We start from the raw sequence: 23808 nt of genomic DNA, 5'->3' as shown, positions 1-23808 counted from the left end.
AAAAAAAAATCTTATTTTTAATTTTTACCTGTACAGAGACCACCTGGAGGCCTGGAGCTCCGGAACCTGGAGGCATATCCAAAAAATCTTAAATCTTGGGGAAATTCATCATATTAGAATGATTTTATCCCTAATAACCTATCTTCTCAGTCTAAAGATAAAGCCTATACTCAATGTTTACGCAAATGTGTCACAACTCCCCCCCCCCCCCCCCCCCTATTACAGTGAACAAGGACAAATATGTCCATTGTAAAAAGATTCAAGGTGGGAAATTATAGTATTGGCTATAATAGTAAGAAAACAAGGATTAAACAACATCATTATATACAATACAAGTAACAAGTTGTCTGTCTGTCCAGCAAACCACTGAACCGATAAGGTTCTCATTTACCATGTACATTCTTATAGGTCCTCAGAAGTTTATGAATCTTTTGGGGAGGGTATTACCACCCTTCCTCCAAGTGAAAACGCCAATGAAAAATTGAACCCCCTTCCCAATATTTTAAATTTGATCTTTTATGATTTAACAAGGATGACAACACCCATAAAAGCGAAGTTCTGAAACGGTATGACAAACGAACATTAATTCTTGTAGAGTGTCAGAACTGAATTTATATACAAAGTATAAATATACAAGTCTTGACAAAAGTATACGTAAATTTGTTGCAAAACTTCTTGAATACAGAATACATACTGCAGTGACATTTTTAAGATTTGATTAAAGAGATGCTTCGCTTATAATTTTCTACCTTTAGTAATAGGAATCAGTACTCCAAAAATCAGTTCAATCGGATGATTATATCACATAAAAGATTGTTGTTAAAAAATTTTAAAATCAACATGTTTAAAATGAACGTACGGACATTCTGGTAACGATTATAGAGTTGCTACGCTTTCTAAATCGCACCTAACTACTACAGGAATCATCATGCAAAGTTTGAAATCGATAGGACAATTCTAACATGCCTAAATTAATAAAAAAAAACTATCCGTTATGGATAATTATAGAAAAGCTTCGATTGTAATAAACTGTGCAGGACATATTAAACACAGACCTACCCAAGATAAAATCTAGTCGTGGACAATTGGACAAACTACTATTAGAATTAGACACAACGAAGGTAGGGCTGGTTATATGTAGCGCAGCTACGTTATAGTTTAGGAATGTTCATTTGTCCGTCATCAATAGGTAGGTACGTTATATTTAGTGTTATAAGTAATCTCATAAATTCAAAAGTATGTTCAACCATTCAACTCTCTTGTATTCTAAAATTATTATAACACTAGGTATTTCGCATCTTACTAGGAATAGCCATAAACTGGACAGACATGGTGGACCGACTAAATAAAATTAGAAAAGTTACGCTTTCAAACAGAACATGTAAAATTGAATATTTTATCAAGTGAATGTTATCATCATTTTATGACTCAATATTTTGTCTTAAGAAACAATGCACGAAAAATACGTGACACACGTTTTATTAATTCTAATAGCAAAGTTATTCTACAACTAAAGTATGATGGTCGATCAGTTCAACTCGTTTTAATTACACTTAGAAAATTGTAAATTGGGTTTGATATTGAAGAATGGTAAATTGTAATAAATGATGGTTAAAAATATCAGTTTTCTATAATTTGATTGATTTGTAATTATTAAATGTTATTGTCCTTGTTACAAGTCATATATATTTGGATTTTCCCAAAGATTGGCAAAAAATTAAGAAGAAAAAATTAACCTTTTGCCTTTATTATAAAATTATAGTTGCTTCGCCCCTAGTCTTTAGGGAGGGCGGGAGCAGACAGTAAAATAGCCTAAAACAACGCCAAGATTCCCTGAAAAATAGAAATTTCCGAGATATTTAACTTCAGGCTAAAGCCTCTTACTGCTTTATATAATTCTTTTTGAACTTTAAAATACATACATAAATAAGTATTAATTTTGTTTCTAAACAAACTATATAAAAAGTGTATTAATGAATATACAAAAAAAAACTTTCTTTGCTAGCCATCTGCTTTATGTGGTTTATTTGGAATTGTATGCCATTTCAAGGGATATGGATAAATAATCTAAAAAACTAATAAGATATTATCTTCAATTTGTTGGTTAGAGAACACTATAACTACAAGATTATATAACAATTTATGGTGGCTTTACTAAGTTCCATTAGGATCTGACAATTTTATCAACCCTTTTTCATAAAAATAAAGAATTTTGTGTATTTCGTTTTCGGTTTCGTGACATCGCCTCTTAAGGGGCGTTTCATCGTATTTTGATAGGTTATTTTAGGTTAGGTTAGGTAAATGTTAATGATTGCCCTGCAGGGTTTCGGCAATTGTGCCTGCAGGGGCTAGAAATAGGAGAAAAGCTACTGTTAAATACGACGAAACGCCACTTAAGAGGCGATGTCGCGAAACCTTTTTTATAATATTTCTCCCTGTGCTATCATGCTATGAGTAGGATTTGTCTTAATTTTATTGTGGTTATTATTTGCCTAAAGGAGGTGTGAAGTTGTGCTTTCAACCAGGGATACAGGGATAGGACAATGGATGATAAATTAAGTTTTTTTTTCTTTGTTTAAGGGATCTGATTAATATTAAGCGGATGAAAGGGCTGTAGATTAATTTAACCGTCACTACCCTTTCCCTCTTTTAACTTAATAATAATATTCCGCTTTGTTATTTTCAATACACGAAAAAAAAACAAGAAATTTTAAGATAAAAATATTCTTTAACATTGATAATAATTTCCATTAATATCACAGAATATAAATCCTTATACCAAAGTAACAGGATATGTGTTTGTCTGTACTGAAGGATCTCGCTAAACGCTGAACGAATCGGGTTTTCCTTAACAGGGTAGCTTCTCATAGGGCCCAGGAAGGTTTATAACTATTTTGGGGTAAGGTACCACCACCCTCCCCAGAGAAATCGATAGAAATAAAATAAAAATAACGCCGCCCTGCGGACATTTTTGCAATTAACTAAGAATATAACTACCACCATCTAGCGGCAAAAAGAAATATTTTTTGTAAATAGCGGATTTTAAAATAGATTGAAAAGAAATAATTTTACGTGTCCCTAGAGGCTTCTAGGGACGTATCCGCCTTTTATTTAGCCTTTATGTATAAATATTATAAAAAGACAGCAGGAGATCTTTAGGGATAAGACAATGAACGATATATTGATAAACATTTCCAATGATAATATACAAAACAAAAACATTCTGTAGATTAAATTATTAGTTGAAAAAAGCCTCAAATAAGAAAACTTGGTTATGAAACTTTGGGTACCAGTGTAATTTACAATCCAGTATCCCCTCCCTCCCTGGTTAAGAGCAGTCAACTAACTAAAGAATAAATTAGGCCTCTATCTTTCATAGCAGCTAAAAAAAAATATTTTCAGGCAAGACTGGAGAAAGCAAGAGAAGAGGAACAACAGCATAGCGGACATACAGTCACAACTCCTGGGGTAAGTATCTGGATATCTATCTATCTGTATGTCTATATCTGTATACTCTACATATATGTAAGAACAGTATAGCGGACATACAGTCACAACTCCTGGGGTAAGTATCTGGATATCTATCTATCTATCTGTATGTTTATATCTGTCTACTCTACATATATGTAAGAACAGTATAGTGGACATACAGTCACAACTCCTGGGGTAAGTATCTGGATATCTATCTATCTATCTGTATGTCTATATCTGTCTACTCTACATATATGTAAGAACAACAGTATAGCGGACATACAGTCACAACTCCTGGGGTAAGTATCTGGATATCTATCTATCTGTATGTCTATATCTGTATACTCTACATATATGTAAGAACAGTATAGTGGACATACAGTCACAACTCCTGGGGTAAGTATCTGGATATCTATCTATCTATCTGTATGTTTATATCTGTCTACTCTACATATATGTAAGAACAGTATAGTGGACATACAGTCACAACTCCTGGGGTAAGTCTCTGGATATCTATCATATCTGAATCTTAAACACCTGAAATCTAGTATTTTTTTATGTTTACTCTGATATCTATATTAATATCTTTGTAGAAGCAACATGGAAATACTGGTGCTGCTCTAAGCCAAAAGATAGAGAAGCTTAACGAGGAGCTAGATGATATTTTACGCAATGTTGATCAGGCAGGACTAAAGAATAAATAAATACATTTCTAGTATTCATTCGAAACCGATTAATATCCGGTGGATTAGAACCGGTTATCAGCCATACAAAAAATATGTCTAGCATCGTAATATATCCAGTTTTCTACGAATATAAAAATGTACGTACAAGCATATGATCAAAACCAGGTTTGCCTTCTGCATTTTGGGGCTAAAAAACGGGTTTTAATCTCATAAATGTACTATTTTTTACCCGCGGAAAGCTGTTTATAATACTATGCGAGAAAAAACTATTTTAGGTACAGGCAAGGAATTAGGGGGGTAAAACGCTTTGGAAGTATATGAGATTTTAAAAATCCCCGTATCCCCATTTTAAGCCTTTAATTCTTCCCGCGATTTAAATAGCCTAAACCTTGTCCTTGAAACGTCTATTGTGCTTATTACTCTTATTTACAAAATATAAATCCGCCAAAAAAAATAAGCTAATGTTCTTTATCCCTGCGAAATAGGCAAGAGACGGTTTGGCCGCCGACATGCTCAGCTTTCTCTCCAGGCACTTCATTCATACAGAAAAATTCAATTGATGACAGTCAAATATATTTTTTCCATTGCAAGCATATTAAGATTTGTTTTAGAACCTAAAATTGCTAAGTAGTTTTAGTTTGGTTCACTTTCCAAGATCAAATTTGTAGTAATGCAATTATATTGTTATTATTATAAAGGTCTTAAGCTCAGGATTGTATGTCATTATAACTCATCATACAAACGCAAAAATTTACATTATATATCCGTCCACAGAAAAGTAACGTGACCATGTCATAAAATAAATAAAATTTCCATCAAATGCTTTATTCAACATATAAAAAATTTGCAAATGATGTAAAAAGATAAACTTCACTATTTCTATGAATTAAATGCTATTCTTCAGAGACAACGAAATGGCTGGTCTTCTGTCCAACTTTGTAGGCTTCCGGCTGCATCAGTTGAAAGAGAGCTATACAAAACTGGAGGAGACCCAACCCAAACTGGAGACATTACGATCCTCGCGGAAAGGATTCCCCATCTTCGGCACCTCTTTGCAGGTCTGAAATCAATGAGTTTATAATTAGCTTAGCAACAAACTTACGGTTAAATTTAACTTACTTAAATACGGTTTATTTTGTTAAACATATTTTTTGCATAATAAAAAAGAATTCACATAACACATCTAAAAATTCATGATTTTTTTTTAGGCTTGTCTTTTAACGGTAATAGTAAATAGCATTTTTTTTAGAAATGCGTTTTTTTGAGATAGGCATTTTCTGAGATGGGCGTTTTTTTGAGATGGGCGTTTTTAAGATGGGCGTTTTTTTGAGATGGGCGTTTTTTTTGAGATAGGCGGTTTTTTGAGATGACCCGTAAAAACATCCTAGGTTTATACGGATAAATAGCTTTTCAAACTAGTAAAAACAGCAATCCTCTCTCTATTATTTAAATGCTTTTTCAGGACCACATACGTGATCTCGGTTTGGAGAGCGGCATTGCCTTTCCTCTGCAGCTTTGTTGTGTTAAACTTCTTGAACTCGGCCTTGATGAAGAGGGTCTGTTTAGGTAAGGTCTAAATACTGTTGTGGATATGCTGATTATAAGGTTGGAACTTGGCAATCCGCCCAATTTTTGTGTCGGATTCGGATTCTTACAAAAATCGGATTAATCCGTGGATTGCGAATTCATGTTTTTTTGTGGATTGCGAATTTTCGGATTGTGGATTGCGGATTTTGGCAAAATTATTAAAGGTATTCTTGTAAATAAAAATTCTAACCCAACCTAAAAGTGCTACAAAAGTCATAAAAATTAACAATCTGAATCCGCAATTTGAATTGCGGATTCGAATTCTGGATCCAAAAATTGGGCGTATTTATAATTCGGATTGCACAACCTAGCTGATTATATTGTCTTCTTCTTATGTATTGGGAGGAGATGGCCGCTTAGTTCACTTATTATAACCTAACAAAGGTTAAAATTTTGTGTTTTACTTCAATCTTTACTTACAATTTATCCAAACAGTAGATGGAAGAGGGTAATACAAATCATCGCTTTCTTTCTTTAATTGTATAGACTTAGAAGAACTATTAGCGAATGAATAACCAAACAACTCACCCACCAAACTTAGACCTTTACTTAATTAAAACATCTTTTATTTAGGTTGACCGCTGGCGCCAGCAAGGTGAAGCGGTTGCGTGCAGAAATAGAAGCGGGTCACGCCTTTATAAACAATATTGATGGTAAGGTTATCTATTTTAGAAGCGAAACTGCTTTTTTTAAAACAACCAATAACTTCTATCTAGAATATTTTACCTTTATTGGACTTAATTTTAGAGAACCTTATACACAAATATTCGCCTCGCCAATTTATGACCTTCTTATTTATAATTAGGTTACGACCATCACGTGTTCACTGGGCTGATAAAGACCTACCTACGGGAACTACCTAGTCCACTCATGGGAGAGGAGTTGTACAACGACTGGCTCGATGCCGGCCGCCTCACAGGAATAGCTGCGCTACTTTGGCTCATTTTATTCTGCATTACACTTCTATATTATATTCTTCTTCGCCCTTTATTTTTATTTATTATTTTTGTACTAGGCCTCTAGGGGCACTTAAATGAAGGTGGGACTAGGAAGTCGATTCTTTACTTTTAATTTTGGTTCTTAAATAATGTTTTGGATTTGTTATTTTTCTCCTGAGAGGATAGCTGTATCCTCTCCACAAATAGTTAATAACCTTCCCTAGATTTATTCTAAATGGAGAACCATATCGGTTCAGTGATTAGCGAGATCCAAAGTATCATAAGTGTATGGAATTTCATATTGGATGAAAGTAACTATAATAACAAAAAATGCAGGGATCTTAGCGGATAATATAATGGATGAAAAATTGATTTAGACACCTCAATTATAATAATCATAATTATCCATGTCAAAATTAATGTTAAGAAAGTTAGATTAGTACAATTCAAGATTGAATTAAAGTACCAAGTTCTAAACTTGTTTCTACAACAGTATGTAGAATTTACAACCCAATATTCACCCCCCCCCCCCCCCCTGCAAAAATTAGTATTTAATGTGATAAAGGGGGGGGGCTTTAATGCAACCATCTCGTAATCAGTAAGCAAATGGCACTTAGAATTCGAATTTCGATCTGAACTTTTGCATGATTAATCCTTGGTAGGTCTATTTAAACTAAATCGAACAAAAAGTTGGAAAAGTAACGGCTGGCGGCTCAGCCGTTTTTTTGCCTATTTTCAGGGTAAATTCATCATCAAGTACGTAGGAATCAACTTTTTTAAACATATTTTTGATTTAATTTATGTTAAATGATAGCAATAACCATTTTTAAAACTTCTAGTACCAACAGCTACCGTCTAGAACCGTTTGATAGCGTTTTGTAGTGGTAATAGTATTATGTGGAGATAGGTTTCGTGACTAATTTGCAATATAGATATCCAAAAATTGGCAAAACGGCTGAGCCGTTAGCCGTTACTTTTCCAACTTTTTGTTCGATTTAGGGAATATGGACCTACCAGGGATTACACAGTGGGATCTTTTGAAAAAAATCGGGACATCCAAAAATTCTAAAATCTACTTTTATCTATCCTAGGACCTAATAATGGCTGTAAGTAGACAGCTAAAAAAGAAATTTTTAAAAAATATTAATTTTTGGCGGGTTTATGCCATTTTTAAAAAAGGTAGTGAAAATTTTCTTTTCAGTTTTGATGATTTTCCAGATTTTTTTACACAATTTTTTCAAAGCAACAAAAAATACATTTATGTTCATCTTATGAAAAAAAAAAATTTATTGAGGTACTTTTCAGATACCTGTACCAATGTCTAATTAAAGAAAAAATTTAAAAAAATATTTTTTTTGGTGGTGTAAATTGACATTTTGTGAGAAAAATTCACCAAAAATATTAAGATTTTTAACCCCAAAAAATCAGTTTTCTCCATTTTACCCAAAAACGGACAGGAGGCCCCGGGTTTTGCAATAATAATATCAATATACAACATGTATTGTGTATAAAACAGTTTTCACAACCTGGGGCCTCTTGTCCGTTTTCGAGTAATTGAGCATTTTACAATGTATGGTTTGAACAATTTTGTTCTTGTTAATTTCAAATTTTCCTTCGTTAGAGGGGGAAGGAGTCATTTTAGAGCCCAAAGTCATCTCTGCAATATTTTCAAACTTTTTAAGGCGGATCTTTCTTGACTTATGCATCATTTGCCTCTGGCGAACCGTTTCGCCGTTATTTGCCGCCGTTGGCGTGATTTTTAACGATTTTTGCCGTTCTCGCGGTTTTAATGGACATTTAAGGGATAAAGGAGTCGTTAAATAAAGATGACTTATAAATACTTTTAATTTAGCAATTAAATTTGCTAAATTTCATGTGTTCTGAAAAAATTTGTAGTTCTAACTGGTTTTGGCCCAGCAGAAATTCAAATTCGGAGATTAATTATAATATTGCAAAAACATTATATACGCATCAGAGAGAGAGAGAAATATACGTTTGAGAGAGAATATAATTTAAGTAATTATGTTTATATTCTTATACAAACTTTAAATGAAGATAACTAGACTTAGAATAAAGGTATTAACACAAAATCAAAAGTGTTTAGAAAATTATGTTATTGTTGTTAATATCTGTAAAAAAAATATTTGAAAACATGCCTTATAAGTGTCCTATTTTACTTATACTGGACCTACCTAAAAATGCCGGGACTCAAACTGGGTGCACTTGACGCTATATTCTTGTTCACAAACATTGTTTGCATTGAAGAAATATTTACATAGACGTTGATTTTGTTAAAATATTCCTATCCTAACTAAAGTTATGAAGTTTTATAGATTTTTTAAAAATAGGGTAGCTTCGCTCCTCCAAAACAGCAAGACGTACTTACCAAATGCACATTAGAAGTTAACAGAGGCAAAATTTAAGTTATTTCCGAGTTAAAGCAAAAGAAATTACATCATTTCTTCAAATACAAGCTTATTTATTGAAGTTTACTTTTGTCTACTCTAAATGTCCCGTTTTTTGGCAAAAGATCCCACTGTGGATTACTCATGCAAAATTTCAGATGGAAATTCGAATTCTAATTGCCCTTTGCTCACTGATTACGAGATGGTTGCATTAACTCCCTACCCCCCCCCCCCTTTGATAATTGCGGACACAAATAGAAGAGTTTTTGTGGAAGTGATATATCACTAATTCTATATTTTTGTAATACTATGAAGTAACACAGTTATGTAAAAAATTAGGCGAAGACAGATTCAATGCAATATGGAATTTACTACAGAGTGATTACCTACCTAGGGAAAACTATAGAAATATTCAATACTTATTTAGGTACGTATTTTATTTTGTTATGTTTTCTAAGATTTGGTAGATAGAGGTTTTTTTTGATTTTTGAGGATAAGATCTACTAAGCCACAAATCCAGGCCTAGCTATTCTAACAATCCATTCTACAAAAAAATCACTAAAATGATGGTCTCCTAAAAATTGTCTGTTGGTTCGTTCAATCTCAAAACTTAAGTATAATTTGATATTAAGAATTTTTAAATCGATTCCTATATATAGAGTGTCAAATAGCATTTTGAATAAGAAATTATCCTACCTATCCTTATATGATAGTTTATTATTACCAACTTGAAGAAGTATGTTTTCTTCAAGTTTTTAGATAAAATCTTAATCTGAAACTTAATTCTTTGTACAAGTGTATATTAGATATAGATATCATATAAATGTATATTTCAAAATATAGTAAAGTGCATTATATAAAACTTTGGTGTTCCTACTTTCGAAAACAAAAGTAAACATATAACTTTGTCCGTTGGTCTGTCGGTTAAAATACAGTAAAAAAAATTCTGTGAAAAACAAAATTTTACCTTTTCATTTAAGAATTATCTATATATTGATATCGTCATTTTTTTAATTTTTACTATTTCTCTTCTCTCCCATCCTATCTTCTCCTTTAAGATTTCCCCTCGTGGTATTTTAAACAGCTATGTTTCACCAGGGACAAGGAAATGATATTCTGACAAATAACTCTAAAGGAAAATGACTCGACAAAAACAAATATTCCACCAAAGGTTTCGTGATATTTTGTAGAATTGTTGGTTAGAATAGCTACCCCTGTGTTTCACAATGCAATGTAAAAATACAACCTTCCTTCAGTCCGCGCTAGTTTAAGAAAGATTAAAGTTAAAGTTTTGTGAGGAAAAATGTTTAAAGTAATTTCGTGAATTTTTTTATTTTGCTGTTCTGTAGATCTACTGTTTTGATTAAAATTATGCAATATTACTTATCAATCTACTAGGTTCCTTATCTTTCTTACACAATCTTATTAAATATTGAGGCCAAGCTACTCTTGTACTTATTTTTGTTTACTTAATGGAATGTATTAATTTTATTGTTCAATGCTAAGATATTTGGATATATGTAACTTTACAAAGTTTATTATTTTCACAAAATCAGCAATGGCATATAAGTTGTGCCTAATTTTTTTTGTCTATTCCATATAAAATACCTACTTAATGTGCCTATAAGATTTTCCTGTAACTTATGCTAAAATCATTTTTCTGAAAGGCCACTTCTTACTTTCACAATATAGGCCCTCCTTTTACTGTAGGGTATTTTAGGGGAAAAGGGCGTTTTTTAGATCATTATCTTCTATAATATAAAGTAGAACAATGTCTGTCTATCTGTTTGTTTGTTTTATCGGGTTCTCCTTTACAGGGTAGCTTCTCATAGGTCCCGGGAAGGTTTATAACTAATTTCTTGGAGGGTAAGACAGCCCCCCCCCCAAAAAAAGTGTTTTTCTTTTCTTTTTAAAACTAAAATTAAAATAGTGGGGTTAAAAGTTAAATCAAAAATACAAAAAATTGGTTTGATTAAACCTCTTGGGGCAAAGCCCATAGAGGCTAGGGGCGAAGCCGCTAGTTATCTATACAATACAACAAGCTATAATGTCTTTATTTGTAAGGTTTCGTGTTTTCAGCAGTTATTATTTACAGTTCATGTTTATTTTTATGCAACTATATTTAATTTTTTTTGTGTCAAGTACTTTATTTTTATTGTTGTCATAAAACAAGTTTTCAATGTCACCGACTTTTAAATTTAATATTTTTTATTAAATATTTATGATAAACAAATAAAAATTGTAAATATTATGTAATTGCAGTGACCAAAGTAGACAAAAAATATTTTTATCAATCCCATTATAATTTCAACTTTTTATAAACGAAGCTTTTCTATAATTAGGGTCGGTCCGTCCGTACGTCCGAGATAGATAGCTTTTATTCGTTAATTTAGGCATGTTAGAATTGTCCTATCGATTTCAAACTTTGCATGATGATTCCTGTTGTAGTTGGGTACGATTTAGAAAGCGTAGCAACTCTATAATCATTACCAGAATGTCCGTACGTCCATTTTAAACATGTTGATTTTTCTACTTTTTTAACAACAAATTTTCAAGTTTTTTAATTATCCGTTTGATCTGATTTTTGGTATATTGATTCCTGGGACAACAAAGAACAATATTATAAGCGAAGCAACTCTATAATCAAGTCCAAAAATGTAAGTATGTCCATAAACATTATCCTGTTTTTAAGCAATTTTTTAACAAATTTACCTACAATTTTGATTCGACATTTATACATTTATGTTCTGATTTTTCAGTTCAGATACTATACAAGTGTTAATGTCCGTTTGTCCTACCGTTTCAGTGCTTCGCTTTTATGGATGTTGTCTTTGAATATTTATTTAAATGTATGCACATGCAGGAATAGGGCAATGGGCTGTAAATTAATCTTTACTCCAGTTTATATGCATGTATAGCATTTTTAATCAGCATTAAACATCAGGATGTTTTTGTTCAAAAAGTTAAAAAACAAAATTTTGTGGAAAGATATAATTAAAAGCTCCAATATTCCCTTAATCCCTGAGATTTATATAAAAGGCGATTCTTTATTTTAGATTCGCGCGTCAATTTACCAATCAAAGGACGATTTTTTAAAACTTAAAAGTATGTTGATTATGTTGGGGGTAGACCCCTAGTGGGGTGTACCGATATCCCTGAAAATAAAAAGTACACCCCGCTCTTTTAGTCTCGATCTGGGTTTAAGGGGGGTGTCAGAATTTTCGGGTTCTACTGTTTTAAGACTAAAATAAGATTATTTGGTATTTTTTCATGTTACTTTGTGTGTTAAGCCTTTTTTTTGTAATTTTATAGAATTTGACCATATTAATTCTGATATAATTTTTAAGGTTTTTACACGAGGTGACACTGCACTCTGACAAGAATAAGATGAGTGCCAACAATCTTGCCATTGTTATTACACCAAATGTGATATGGTCAAACACGGCTGTTCAGGAATTTATCTCAATCACCTGCCATAAATTATAGTAAAACGAAAATGGGGCTATAGCACTTACACATCTAGCAAATTTATAGTGGATGTATTACATGGCGAATTACAATGGCGAAAATACTTACATCTACTCTACTTTTGCTGGATGTGTAAATGGCAGCCCCCCATGAAAATAACCATTACAAATTAAAAAGACAACATCCTTAAAAGCTAAACTTTGAAATTCAGACAGATGAAAAATATTAACAAACATTGAGTTAGTGCACTTTTAGTATTAAGGAAATATTACCTACCTATTTTATTTAGAATTTGGAGATAATCATATAATATGATATAAAATAGCTTAAATACAGGATATTTGATATCAAAGTACCAACTTACAAGTTTTAAAAAAGGGCCTACTCGTCAAGGAAATCACGTATTGGGACAAATACGTTAAGCAAAAAAATATATATAATATATCTAAAAAGACAACATTTTAGAATGGACTTACGGACTGTTTGGTTGCAATGCTTCTTAAATTGAGAAATCATAAAAAGTTTGAAATAGATAGGACAATTATAACATGCCTAAATTTACGATACGGACGGATCGACCCTAGATGTAGAACAGCTTCGCTATTATCAAAATTGTACATAGAAAATTACTTAAGCATATATAACTGTCGTGGCATAAAATTGAGCTTTGAAATTTGAACGCAGGATGCAATGGACGTTGGAGCTGGTGGGGTACTCCAACAAGTTGTTGAACTAATCATATCCCAGCACACTTGGTTCTTCCAGGTAAGTCAAGTGGGAGCTGGTGGGGTGCTCCAACAAGTTGTTGAACTAATCCTATTCCAGCACACTTGGTTCTTCAAGGTAAGTCAAGTGGGAGCTGGCGGGGTTCTCCAACTAGTAGTTGAACTAATCATATGATATCCCAGCACATTTGGTTCTGCTGGAGCTATTCTGGTTCTTCCAGGTAAGTCAAGTGGGAGCTGGAGGGGCACTCCAACAAGTTGTTGAACTTATCATATCATAGCACACTTGGTTCTTCCAGGTAAGTCAAGTGGGAGCTAGTCTGATTCTCCAGTTAAGTCAAGTTGGAGCTAGTCTGGTTCTCCAGGTAAGTCAAGTTGGAGCGAGCTGGAGGGTCACTGCAGGTATCGTGTCAAGTTAACTATTTCAGGAATGCTTCATATTTATATTTTCTGATGTGGTTTATTTGTAAATTTAAGGGAACATAAAATGCCATTAGGACTAATCTGTAATCCTGGCAGGTAAGTTAAGAAAATTGCTTTTAAAAATACTGAATCGTTTTTTATTTATTGCTGGCTAATTCCAGAAAATTCTGATCTTTTCAAGGATTTTATTATTTCTTATTGTTTGGTGTATTTTGTATACAGTTAATATGAATAATCTTGCATGATTAAAAAACACAAAGAGAGAATCAACATTATGTTATCCATAAATTTTTAAAAAATTATTTTTTCTTTCAGAATGACCCGCCAGTGTTATGGAACCAGAATTTTGCCCCGCTGAAAACATGTCTCCCATTCACTTGCAACAACAACGAATCAGCTGATCAACGGATGAGCATGCTTCCAGGTATGTCAGTTGATTTATCAGCTTATATTTGTATTTCTGCGGTCAGCTGATCGAATTGTGTCATATGATTATTATTCAACAGCTTTTTTAATAATTCCTGTTGTTTTTGTTCTATTTTGTACAAGAATAGAATTATGGCCTAATACAATCTCATACGAGTGATCTTAAGGGATAATAAATTGACTCACACACCAAATAAGATAAACAAAATTACCCCTCCTGCAGATTAAATTCTTTGTTGGAATAGTTTGGACACTGAAGGTTTTTGCAAGCGTATCAAGATTTGTTAAAAGTACCCAAAGTTGTTAAGGAAACACAACTTTGGGTACAAGTATGATTTTACAATCCAATGTCTCCCTGCTTTTGAATTTACTCCGATCTATCCTTTTACAATATAAAGTAGTAAGATATATCTTATATATATAAAAATCTGAACCCTATTCAGATTTGCCACCAAGCACCCTGACAAGAGAGAAGAGTAGAAAAGTGAAGCCCAAACCTGCAGCCCCGCCCCCTTCTACGCCCTCCTCAACAAATACTAGGCATGTAAAATTTTAATAAATAAAAAATCATGGGTTTCATATAACTCAATCACACAACAAATTGTATTACACTCGATGACAAAGTAGTAGGGTGTATGAGTGTCTGTATATTTGACATTTGTGGATCTTATATTTCTATTGGATTTTTATCATTCGGTCAAAATATTCGAATGGTTATTTAACGCATCGTATTATAGGCAGCTTTATAGGCAGCTTTGCGCGGATATTAAAATGAAAATTTAAACCAGTTTCATTAGCCCCATATCTTTTTCATTTTTTAAAGGCATAGGTATGTTTTCATTATAAACATTACAGATGCAATCCACTTGGTATATTATTTGCAAATTTAAATACTTGATTTATCAAATTGTTTTTAATACCTAGGGATAATTTTAAAAAGTATTCAAATCTTACATTTTCATGTTGATATAGTTACTCACCCAACGGTATATCAGTAATAGGGGGAGGGTTGAATTCGCCACCATCTAGTCCACAGATACAGTACCGTCAGCATAGTTCACCAAGGTAACCTTTTTCTTATGTTCTTTAGGCTATTTAATTTAGAGATATGATTCTAGTGATGGTTTTAGTCCATTTTTTTTGCTTTCAACGCCTTAACAATAATGTGGATTTTTATGTTAGGGACTGAGTATTTGAAAATAAAACCAATACTTACATTGATCTAAAGATAAATCTTAAATTGATGTTCTCTTTTTAGAACAAGCGGAGGAATGTCGTCATCTGGCGGCTCTCTAATGCTTCAGCATCCGTCGCAGCCGCCGCCAAGACCACCATCAGCAGCCGCCACCGGTGTGCGAGCATCGATTGAGTTGGGTTCAAGTTTGTTGCACCACCATCATGGTGGAGGTAGGCTGGCTTTTATTAATTGCCATGATATTATACTTTATATGGTTAAATCAGTTTCTTTGATGCTTGCTTACATGTGAGTACTGGAGCAACAGTTTTGTTGTCTTTGCATTTTAACTTTTAGAGTACGTATATTTGTTTTAATCCTCTTGGGAATTTTCCCAACTGCGAAAGACCCAAATGTGCCAAAAAGCCGCGATTGCACATTTGCCTGTTAAAATTTTTTCTCAACAATTTTGAATTATTGCCTAGGTATCTATTTTTTTAATTTCTAGGGTCAGGAGGCCATCATGGCACCGGGGTGACTAGATCTCACACAACCGCTTCCGCCAGCTCAACGCCGACACAGCGGCCCAGAGCCATGACAGAAACCCGCCTGCCGCCAACAGGTGTTTCCACCAGTGGCGGCAACTCGCCACGTGGCACCAAAATGGCGGATAATGAGACAAATTCTGGCTCGCCGGAGAAGTTAATGCACCAAACTAAAGAGTTGTTGAATATTGGGACAATGATGGTTGTTGGTCCCCCCACCTCAGCGGATAAACAAAGTGAGGAGGTAAGGTTTTATTTTCAAGGCAACAGTAATAAGTCAATGAAAGAAACAATATCCTTCCACAAGAAAGAATTTTAATTTCTTGATAACTTTGAAATAATCATCCAATTAGATCCAGCTGTGCATCATCAATAATTATCTTAACAACTGATAACATCACAGTAACGACATATTAATCTGAGCTGCTGCTGATCTCCAAGTATTGGCCAATGCTGAGTCTCCATGTATTAGCAGCTGCTGATTCTCCATGTATTGGCAGCTGCTGAGTCTCCATGTATTGCCAGCTGCTGAGTCTCCATGTATTGCCAGCTGCTGAGTCTCCATGTATTGCCAGCTGCTGAGTCTTATTAAATCTAAGCTCTTGCAGCTAATTGTCTTCATTAGATACATTATTAGCGTGATCATCTTGTTCATTTAGATTTTATTTTTAGTCTGCGCTTTTTTAGTGCAAAGGAAAGCTAACTCAATATATGCATTGTTCTTAGGTAGCATCAATCCAACAGGATGGAGGGAACAGCAGGACTAGCTTCACTCAACATGAGCTTAGAAATAACCCAAACAATAATAGTAACAATAGGTAGGTAAACCAATTTTATGAGTGTGGATACTCTACAATAAGATTATGTTTGTTCTTTTTTACGTTATCATTACAAATGTCTTTGTTTAAATCTCTATTTTTTTGTCTACTCTTCAAGTAACCCGAATTGTTCATTTTTCTAATGTTTATGACATTTCTTTGCTCCTTTCTTTTAGTCTTAATTCTTATTTTGAAATTCGGCTTTTTTTCATTTTCCATTTTAAACCAATGACTTAAAACCACTTCTCTGCTAGATTATAATTATGGGAGGGGGAGTATATTGATTCTTTTTATTTTCTACTGTAAGTAATACACTGGAAATTACGTTTTGTTTAGATATTATGATCAGCATAGCACCAGTGAAGACAGACGAACAGCAGGTATTGTAGAAATCTTTCAGATAAAAAAAATAATTCGACTTGTCATAATGAAAATTTTTAATTAAATTATTTTTCTTTAATTGGTGCTTAAAAGATTTTGCTCCTCTTAAGTATCTTGTAATTTAGACTTAAAGAGAGCGTTTGACCAATAACTTTTTCTTTTCTTAAAGGGCGAATATAGGTTCGATATGATATGAGCTTATATCAAAGGTGCCATTACATACTTTAAGAATATCTATGCCAAATTTAAAAATTCAAAAAAATCCTTAAGTAGATTTTGCAATTTTCTGTTTCAATTGAACATATAATAAATGAGATTGCCGACAAAATTGTTTATTTTAGCCCTTTACAAGACTTTTTTTTGACTATTTTGCTTAAGTTTGATTGACTATTACATTGGCACGCACCTTAAAAGATAATTTAAATGTTTATTATTTTAGATTATATACTAGTTTATTTAATTTTTTAAAAAGCATAAAAATAATTTGCGTAGAAGGGCGTCAGGAGTATTGACAGGGTAAATAATACGTCTTAAAGTTTATTTTCTGTACAGAGATCTTTGATTAATTCATGATGATATAAACAACCCTTGTGTACGCATTTTCAACACACACACACACGGCCACAAAAAAAACAGGGATTTGAAATCATTCTTCCTCCAAGAAAATTTTATCGATTATTTTTTTTTACTTTTTACATTATTTGATGTTTTTTTTAACTTTTAAATAATTTACTTTATGAAGGTAGAAGGAGGGTATATTTACCCCTGATTAATTGGTTTCCACATTATTACGACTATCATTTAACGAAAGCTTTTTAATTCAACCTTGCCACGAAGCCTTGTGTGATGCTAGGGTGTTTGAGTTCTTAGGGAACCACACTAATTACAAAATATTTTCTTCGAGATTGACGGGTTTTAAGCTATAAACAGACTTATACAATTGAATATGTCAATATTTTTAAGTTATTTATAATCTATGGAATTGCACCTTTGATATAAGCTCATATCATATCGAACCTATATTCGCCCTTTAAAGAAGTTTCTCAAGGACGTCGCAAGCTTTTATTGAAGGGGGGTAAAAAGAGGCTTTTCAAAGATTAAGGGGTTAAACACCCTTCTACGCCCTACGGGACGTTCATGATGTATATCATCCCTTTTTCATAGGAAAACAGATAACTACAACCCCCCCTTTTCCAATGACCTTTTTCATCTGCTAGCAAATTGTTTTCTGCTACTTGGCTGTGTAAATATTCCCGTTACCATTGGTTGATTTTCAAAGACCCAATTGAGAGTCGGCACAAGGTAATTGCGATAGGGAAATACAGTTATTTAACCCTTTCTCCCTCTAGTGTTTTACTCTAATCATAGGATTAGTAGTTTAAGAATGTTTATTTTCAGGAAATCTCTCCTCAACTTCTTCCACGTCGTCCAACAGCTCCTCAACAACTTCCTCCAATAGTTCTCCATCATCAACTGATTTTTCTAAAAAGGAATGTTCATACCTACTGCAAAAAAATAATGATTGTCTTTAACAGCAAAGCTACTCGTCATATTTATTGTTATTGTTAGTTTGTTATTATTTATTTCTTACAGATGCGAAATTAGTTATTTCTTTCATCGTATTATAAACTGCTTTCCGCAAATATAGAATGTACAATTATAAGATTAAAACCAGTTTTTGAGCCCCGAGGTGCCGAAGGCACGGACTAAAAAACTGGTTTTAATCTCATTATTGTACGTTTTTATATTCGTAGAAAGCTGGATATACAGGGTGTTTTTTTTAATGGAACAAAAGTATTGCTTAATATAACCCACTTGCCATTGACAGAAATTAATTATCTATATCTTAATTTCTTCATTGGGTTTGGGAGTTTTGTATACGAAAAAAATAATTGTCGATTTTTAACAAAATATGCAATAAAAACCAGTTTTTTCAAAGTACCTATTTTTGGAAGATTTTTGGATCATGGCCAATTTAAAGAGTGTGCAAAAATGCGTACATTTTTAAAATTCAAATTGTGAGGCTTGCATTAATAGTAGAAAAATGTTATGCATATCGTTAGAATCGTCATAAACTCTAGTTTTTGGGTGTTTAAGAACTATTACTATGCTATGTATAGTTTAGAAGCTACGTGGCAAAATGTCGCAACTTACTTAAAACTTTTCAACTTTTCTCACATTTTCCACCGTAGCTTCTATACTACAAATAGCATGAATATGATACATACATTTCCAAAAACTAGAGTTTATGACAATTCGAATGGTATGCGTAACATTTTTCTACTATTAACACAAGCCGCACAATTTGATTTTTAAAAATGTACACATTTTTTCACACTCTTTAAATTGGTTATGATCCAAAAATCTTCCAAAATCAGGTACTTTGGAAAAACCGGTTTTTATGGCATAATTTGTTGAAAATCGACAATTATTTTTTTCGTATACAAAACTCCCCAACCCAATGAAGAAGTTAAGATATAGATTATTAATTTCTGTCAATGGCAAGTGGGTTATATCAAGCAATACTTTTGTTCCATTAAAAAAAACACCCTGTAATACAATGCTAGACATAAATTTTGCGTATGGATAAGAACCGGTTTCTATCCACCGGATTCGAATGAATACGAGAATAGTTATTTCTCGCATCGTATTATAAACGGCTTTCCGCGGATATAGAATGTACAATTATAAGATTAAAACTAGTTTTTTTAGCCCCGAGGTGCCGGAGGCACCGGCTAAAAAACTGGTTTTAATCTTATGATTGTACATTTCTATATTCGTAGAAAACTGGATATAATACGATGCTAGACATAGTTTTTTTCGTATGGATGAGAACCGGTTCCTATCCACCGGATTCGAATGAATACGAGAAAAGCTGTTATAAAGTCTTGGTAATTATTAGTACATGCGATATGAAAAGGACGATAGAAAGTTATACATAGCTTTTCTAAATTAACCAATCAAGCCTATGGAATCCCCAAGCACCAAGAACAACCTTGGGGTTATAATTCCTAGACAAACTTAAATGAAGAATTTCATTTAACAGCGATTCCTCGAAACGTGCCACATCCAAAGAATATTTAAGAACTATTGTGGGTGGCCTACGAGTACGCAATGATGATGATGACATAGCTCTCTTAAACATAAATATTTGGGCCTTTAAATGTTCTTAATTCAAACTTTTAAAAGGAAAGGTAGTTGATGTTCTAAACTAACTTCATTTTTTTCTATCTACTCTCTCGCTTTTGTTTTTTACAACATTGTATGAACACCAAAAACTGCAGGAGCCCTCCTCCCTATCATATCCTGTGCCGGCCCCGCGAAGCTTCAAACCCGCCATCCCTACAAAGCCGGAGGGTCTAGTTATGACTGGCGGCAAACCCGAGGGCGGAAAAACCAACGGCGGACTTTATCCTAATCTTAAAGAGGTTGATGCGAATAATACTGAAGTCAAAGATTTTACAAAGCTGTAAAAATATTTTTAAGTTCCCATGATGATCAATAGTTGGCACTCATTGTTTGTTCCTTTATTTGATCCCCAAATGAACTTTCTTGGTGATTTTATTGCAATGAAAGGGAGAAAAGAGCGTTAATTGGACCTAAAAAAAGAAGTAGATTAAAATCTAGAAAAGTGCAAACATTACTTGATTATAATAGCCAAGTATAGATTTTAGGGTTTAAATAATGTGAACAAACAATTGCTGCCTATTTTTGATCATCCTATCAGAGATAAAGGGGATTTCGTGCATCTAATACTAATACCTACTGATTGTTATAAAAAGTTTTCTCGTATTCATTCGAATCCGGTGGATAGGAACCGGTTCTCATCCATACGAAAAAACTATGTCTAGCATCGTATTATATCCAGCTTTCTACGAATATAGAAATGTACAATCATAAGATTAAAACTAGTTTTTTTAGCCGGTGACTTCGTCACCTCGGGGCTAAAAAAACTAGTTTTAATCTCATAATTGTACATTCTATATCCGCGTAAAGCCGTTTATAATACGATGCGAGAAATAACTATTAACCATTACCATGACAATACAAGGTGGGAAAAAAAAATCAAGGATTATGTTACCCAAAAATATTGATTTCAATCTTCTTGAAGAAAAAAAATAAAACTCTTATGAGACAGACAACTGTATTATTCTATAGCATGCTGTAATTGTTAAACAGAAATTAATAGAAATTATTTTTTTTCGCACGCTTTGAGATGCCAACTCCCTTATATCTCTGATTTCAAGGTGTTCGATCGCTTCCGAAAAAGTTTTGCTATCTTAACAAAATTCAAAACATGACTTTGACTATAAACACACTTAAAACTTGTAGCACTTGTCGAATAATAAATTTACAGTGGACATTTTCTCGGAAGCAATTGCACACCATTTGTAATTTTGTAATAAAACTACTCCTTCAAAATTAACCAACGACAAGAAGACAACGTTTGTTAAGCGAGTCATACGGAAGCTTTTCTAATTTATTTGCAACGTTCACGTAGATAACTATAATTTAAGTGGTCAGATAGCTATTTTGGATAGAAATAGCTTAAGTATAAAGTTTAGATAATTATGTCGTGAATTTCAGGGGGGAGGGGGAGTTTTAATGCCATTAATGCAAAATTATATTTGAACTACGAACAGAATGGTGGGTTTATCCTGAAAATAGCACAAAAACGGCCAAACGACTTTGTCGCCAGCCGTTACTTTTCCAAAAAATATTGATTTAGGGAAAATAGACCCCCCCCCCTCCCCCATTTACTTTTAAAAAATCTTTTTTGTTAATCAAATTTTGCAAAACCGGAAGTCTACATAAAATTAGCTATGTGACCATTTATCTACAGTTATCTCTGTTTATGTTAAGGGATAGTTCTATGAGATGAATTTTATACAATAGTAAAGTTAATTTTTTCTTTTAGCCTAAATGGTGCTTAGTTAGGTACTTAAATTTCTAAAACTAATATGATAAACATACAAACAGTGGCGTGCGGTTGGGGGATGTCAGCCCCTCATTTAAAAATGAAACGGGTAATTGCATTACACTTTTTCATTCCTTATTTGTTTCACAACCCCCCCCCCCCCCTGTGAATCACTGTGCACGCAATTGCGTACAAAATACTCTCATGGAACTATTCTTTTCTAAAAAAAAACATCTATAGTTAAGTCCACGTAAAAAGTAATGGAAATGAATTTGAAAATTGTAATATTAAAATAGTATACTCTACTCTACACATGCATTATAAAGCTCACTAAATGTATTTAACTTCAAGGACGACTATGTCCATACTCCTTATCCATAGCGTAGACAAATAACAACAAAGTCATAGAGGAAGGGAGGTGACATTAGACTGTAAATTATATTGGTTCCCAAAGTGTTGTAAGCACATTTTTGGCTTATAAAATTTGGGTCCTTGATAGAGATGAACACATCAATGTATGGTCCATTATATAATCCTCTTTCTGAACTAGAAAACAGATAAATAAATTGCCAATTAAAATCTTTTCTTGGAAGATTCTATTTACAGAGAAGCTGCGCTACCTTAATTAAAAATGGAAATTTGTATTAATCAATAGCTATAGCTTTTTGTAATCCTATTTTTGTACAGGTTTAGGAAAAAGTTAGATATTAACTTCTTTTAGATTATTTTGCCTAGCCTTTTTTATAATAAATATTACAATTTTCAAATTAAGATATTTTGTAAAGCTTTGTTATATCTTTAATTGCTGAACTTTTTGATAAAAATATCTAACATAAAGTTAAGCTTCCCTCAACCCTCTAATTTACAGGATTTGAACTAAGTATTCCTAAAAAATTCAGTAAGATAGGATAGCCAAAACTTTAGTTAAAGATTGGCTTGAATTAGTTTAAATCTTAGTTGTTTGTGTACAATTAACGATGAATTATGTTATAAATATTTTGTGATAACCTAAATTGATTCCAGTCTTCTGTTCTTTAATAGAACAATCTCTATAAAACGTTAACTATTCTAAACTAAAACTTTGGCTGTCCTGTTAATTTTTTAGAATACTTGCTAAACACTTGTTACTATTAAAATAATTTGCATAAACCCTAAAACTAAATTTATATTATGTTTTAATAATCAAGGATAACGTTGTAATAAGCACAATGACTTTACATATTATACAGAGGTTTTAATCAATTAGATAATTTTGTGTTTTGAGTCAGGGGTATCTATTCCAACAGTAAATTCTACAAAAAAAATCACGAAACCTTTTAAAGTTTTCTACAAAAAATCACGAATTGTTTGTTAGAATATAATTCCCTTGTTCCTGGTTTTGAGTATCTTATCATAAATACCACTTATTTATTGATATAGATTTATTCAAATCATACAAACATTTTATGATTTAATTTGATTAAAATTGCTGAATTTAGTTAGTTAGCCAATGTTATTTCAATTTAAATTAAAACCTACTTAAGTGAGACACGAATAAATTTTTTTTTTAAATTTTCCCCAATTTTCTGCTGCTTGAGTTTTAAGACTTTTTAGTTAATTTTTATATTTTCAATTAAAATATATATATAAATAATATATATAGCTTTCTATACATTGGTTATTATTGATTTATCATTATATGCATATATACATACGTATGAATATTAAAAATACTGATTAATACATATTTATAAGAGATTGTTTGATAATATTAAAAAAAACTACGGTGAATATGTACACTGTAAGAAAATTGTTGATAAATATTTAATAAACAGTTAATAACTAGTTACATTATTTTATCCTT

At 32.6% G+C, this 23808-nt stretch overlaps 1 protein-coding gene across 1 annotated transcript; it reads left to right on the top strand.

Annotated features, from left to right (window-relative positions):
- The first annotated feature begins 240 nt into the window (after positions 1–240).
- Positions 241–23789, top strand: LOC145319913 (uncharacterized). The gene is made up of 22 exons (XM_080162315.1): positions 241–264; positions 1038–1121; positions 3403–3468; positions 4065–4154; positions 4643–4686; positions 5062–5215; positions 5620–5723; positions 6318–6397; positions 6550–6664; positions 9428–9514; positions 12435–12542; positions 13242–13320; positions 14019–14127; positions 14573–14669; positions 15102–15194; positions 15388–15536; positions 15812–16092; positions 16575–16666; positions 17003–17046; positions 18446–18539; positions 20334–20516; positions 22751–23789. Exons 1-22 carry the CDS (start codon positions 241–243, stop codon positions 22794–22796), a joined length of 2223 nt encoding a protein of 740 aa, XP_080018441.1. The 3' UTR covers positions 22797–23789.
- The last annotated feature ends 19 nt before the right edge of the window (positions 23790–23808 follow it).

Source organism: Acartia tonsa, chromosome 5, assembly GCF_053477335.1.
Source record: "Acartia tonsa isolate MP-2025a chromosome 5, ASM5347733v1, whole genome shotgun sequence".
NCBI lineage: Eukaryota > Metazoa > Arthropoda > Copepoda > Calanoida > Acartiidae > Acartia > Acartia tonsa.
The sequence above is the reverse complement of the archived record's forward strand: the minus strand, read 5'-3'. Positions and strand labels throughout refer to the sequence as shown.

What these genes read in the sequence shown, in the direction of transcription:
- LOC145319913 (XM_080162315.1), top strand. Translation starts at nt 241, where the DNA reads ATGTCCATTGTAAAAAGATTCAAG. An exon ending in GATGCCGGCCGCCTCACAGG is followed by an intron (nt 6,665 to 9,427) that starts AATAGCTGCGCT and finishes TAAAAAATTAGG; the next exon opens with CGAAGACAGATTCAATGCAA. An exon ending in AATATTCAATACTTATTTAG is followed by an intron (nt 9,515 to 12,434) that starts GTACGTATTTTA and finishes ATAATTTTTAAG; the next exon opens with GTTTTTACACGAGGTGACAC.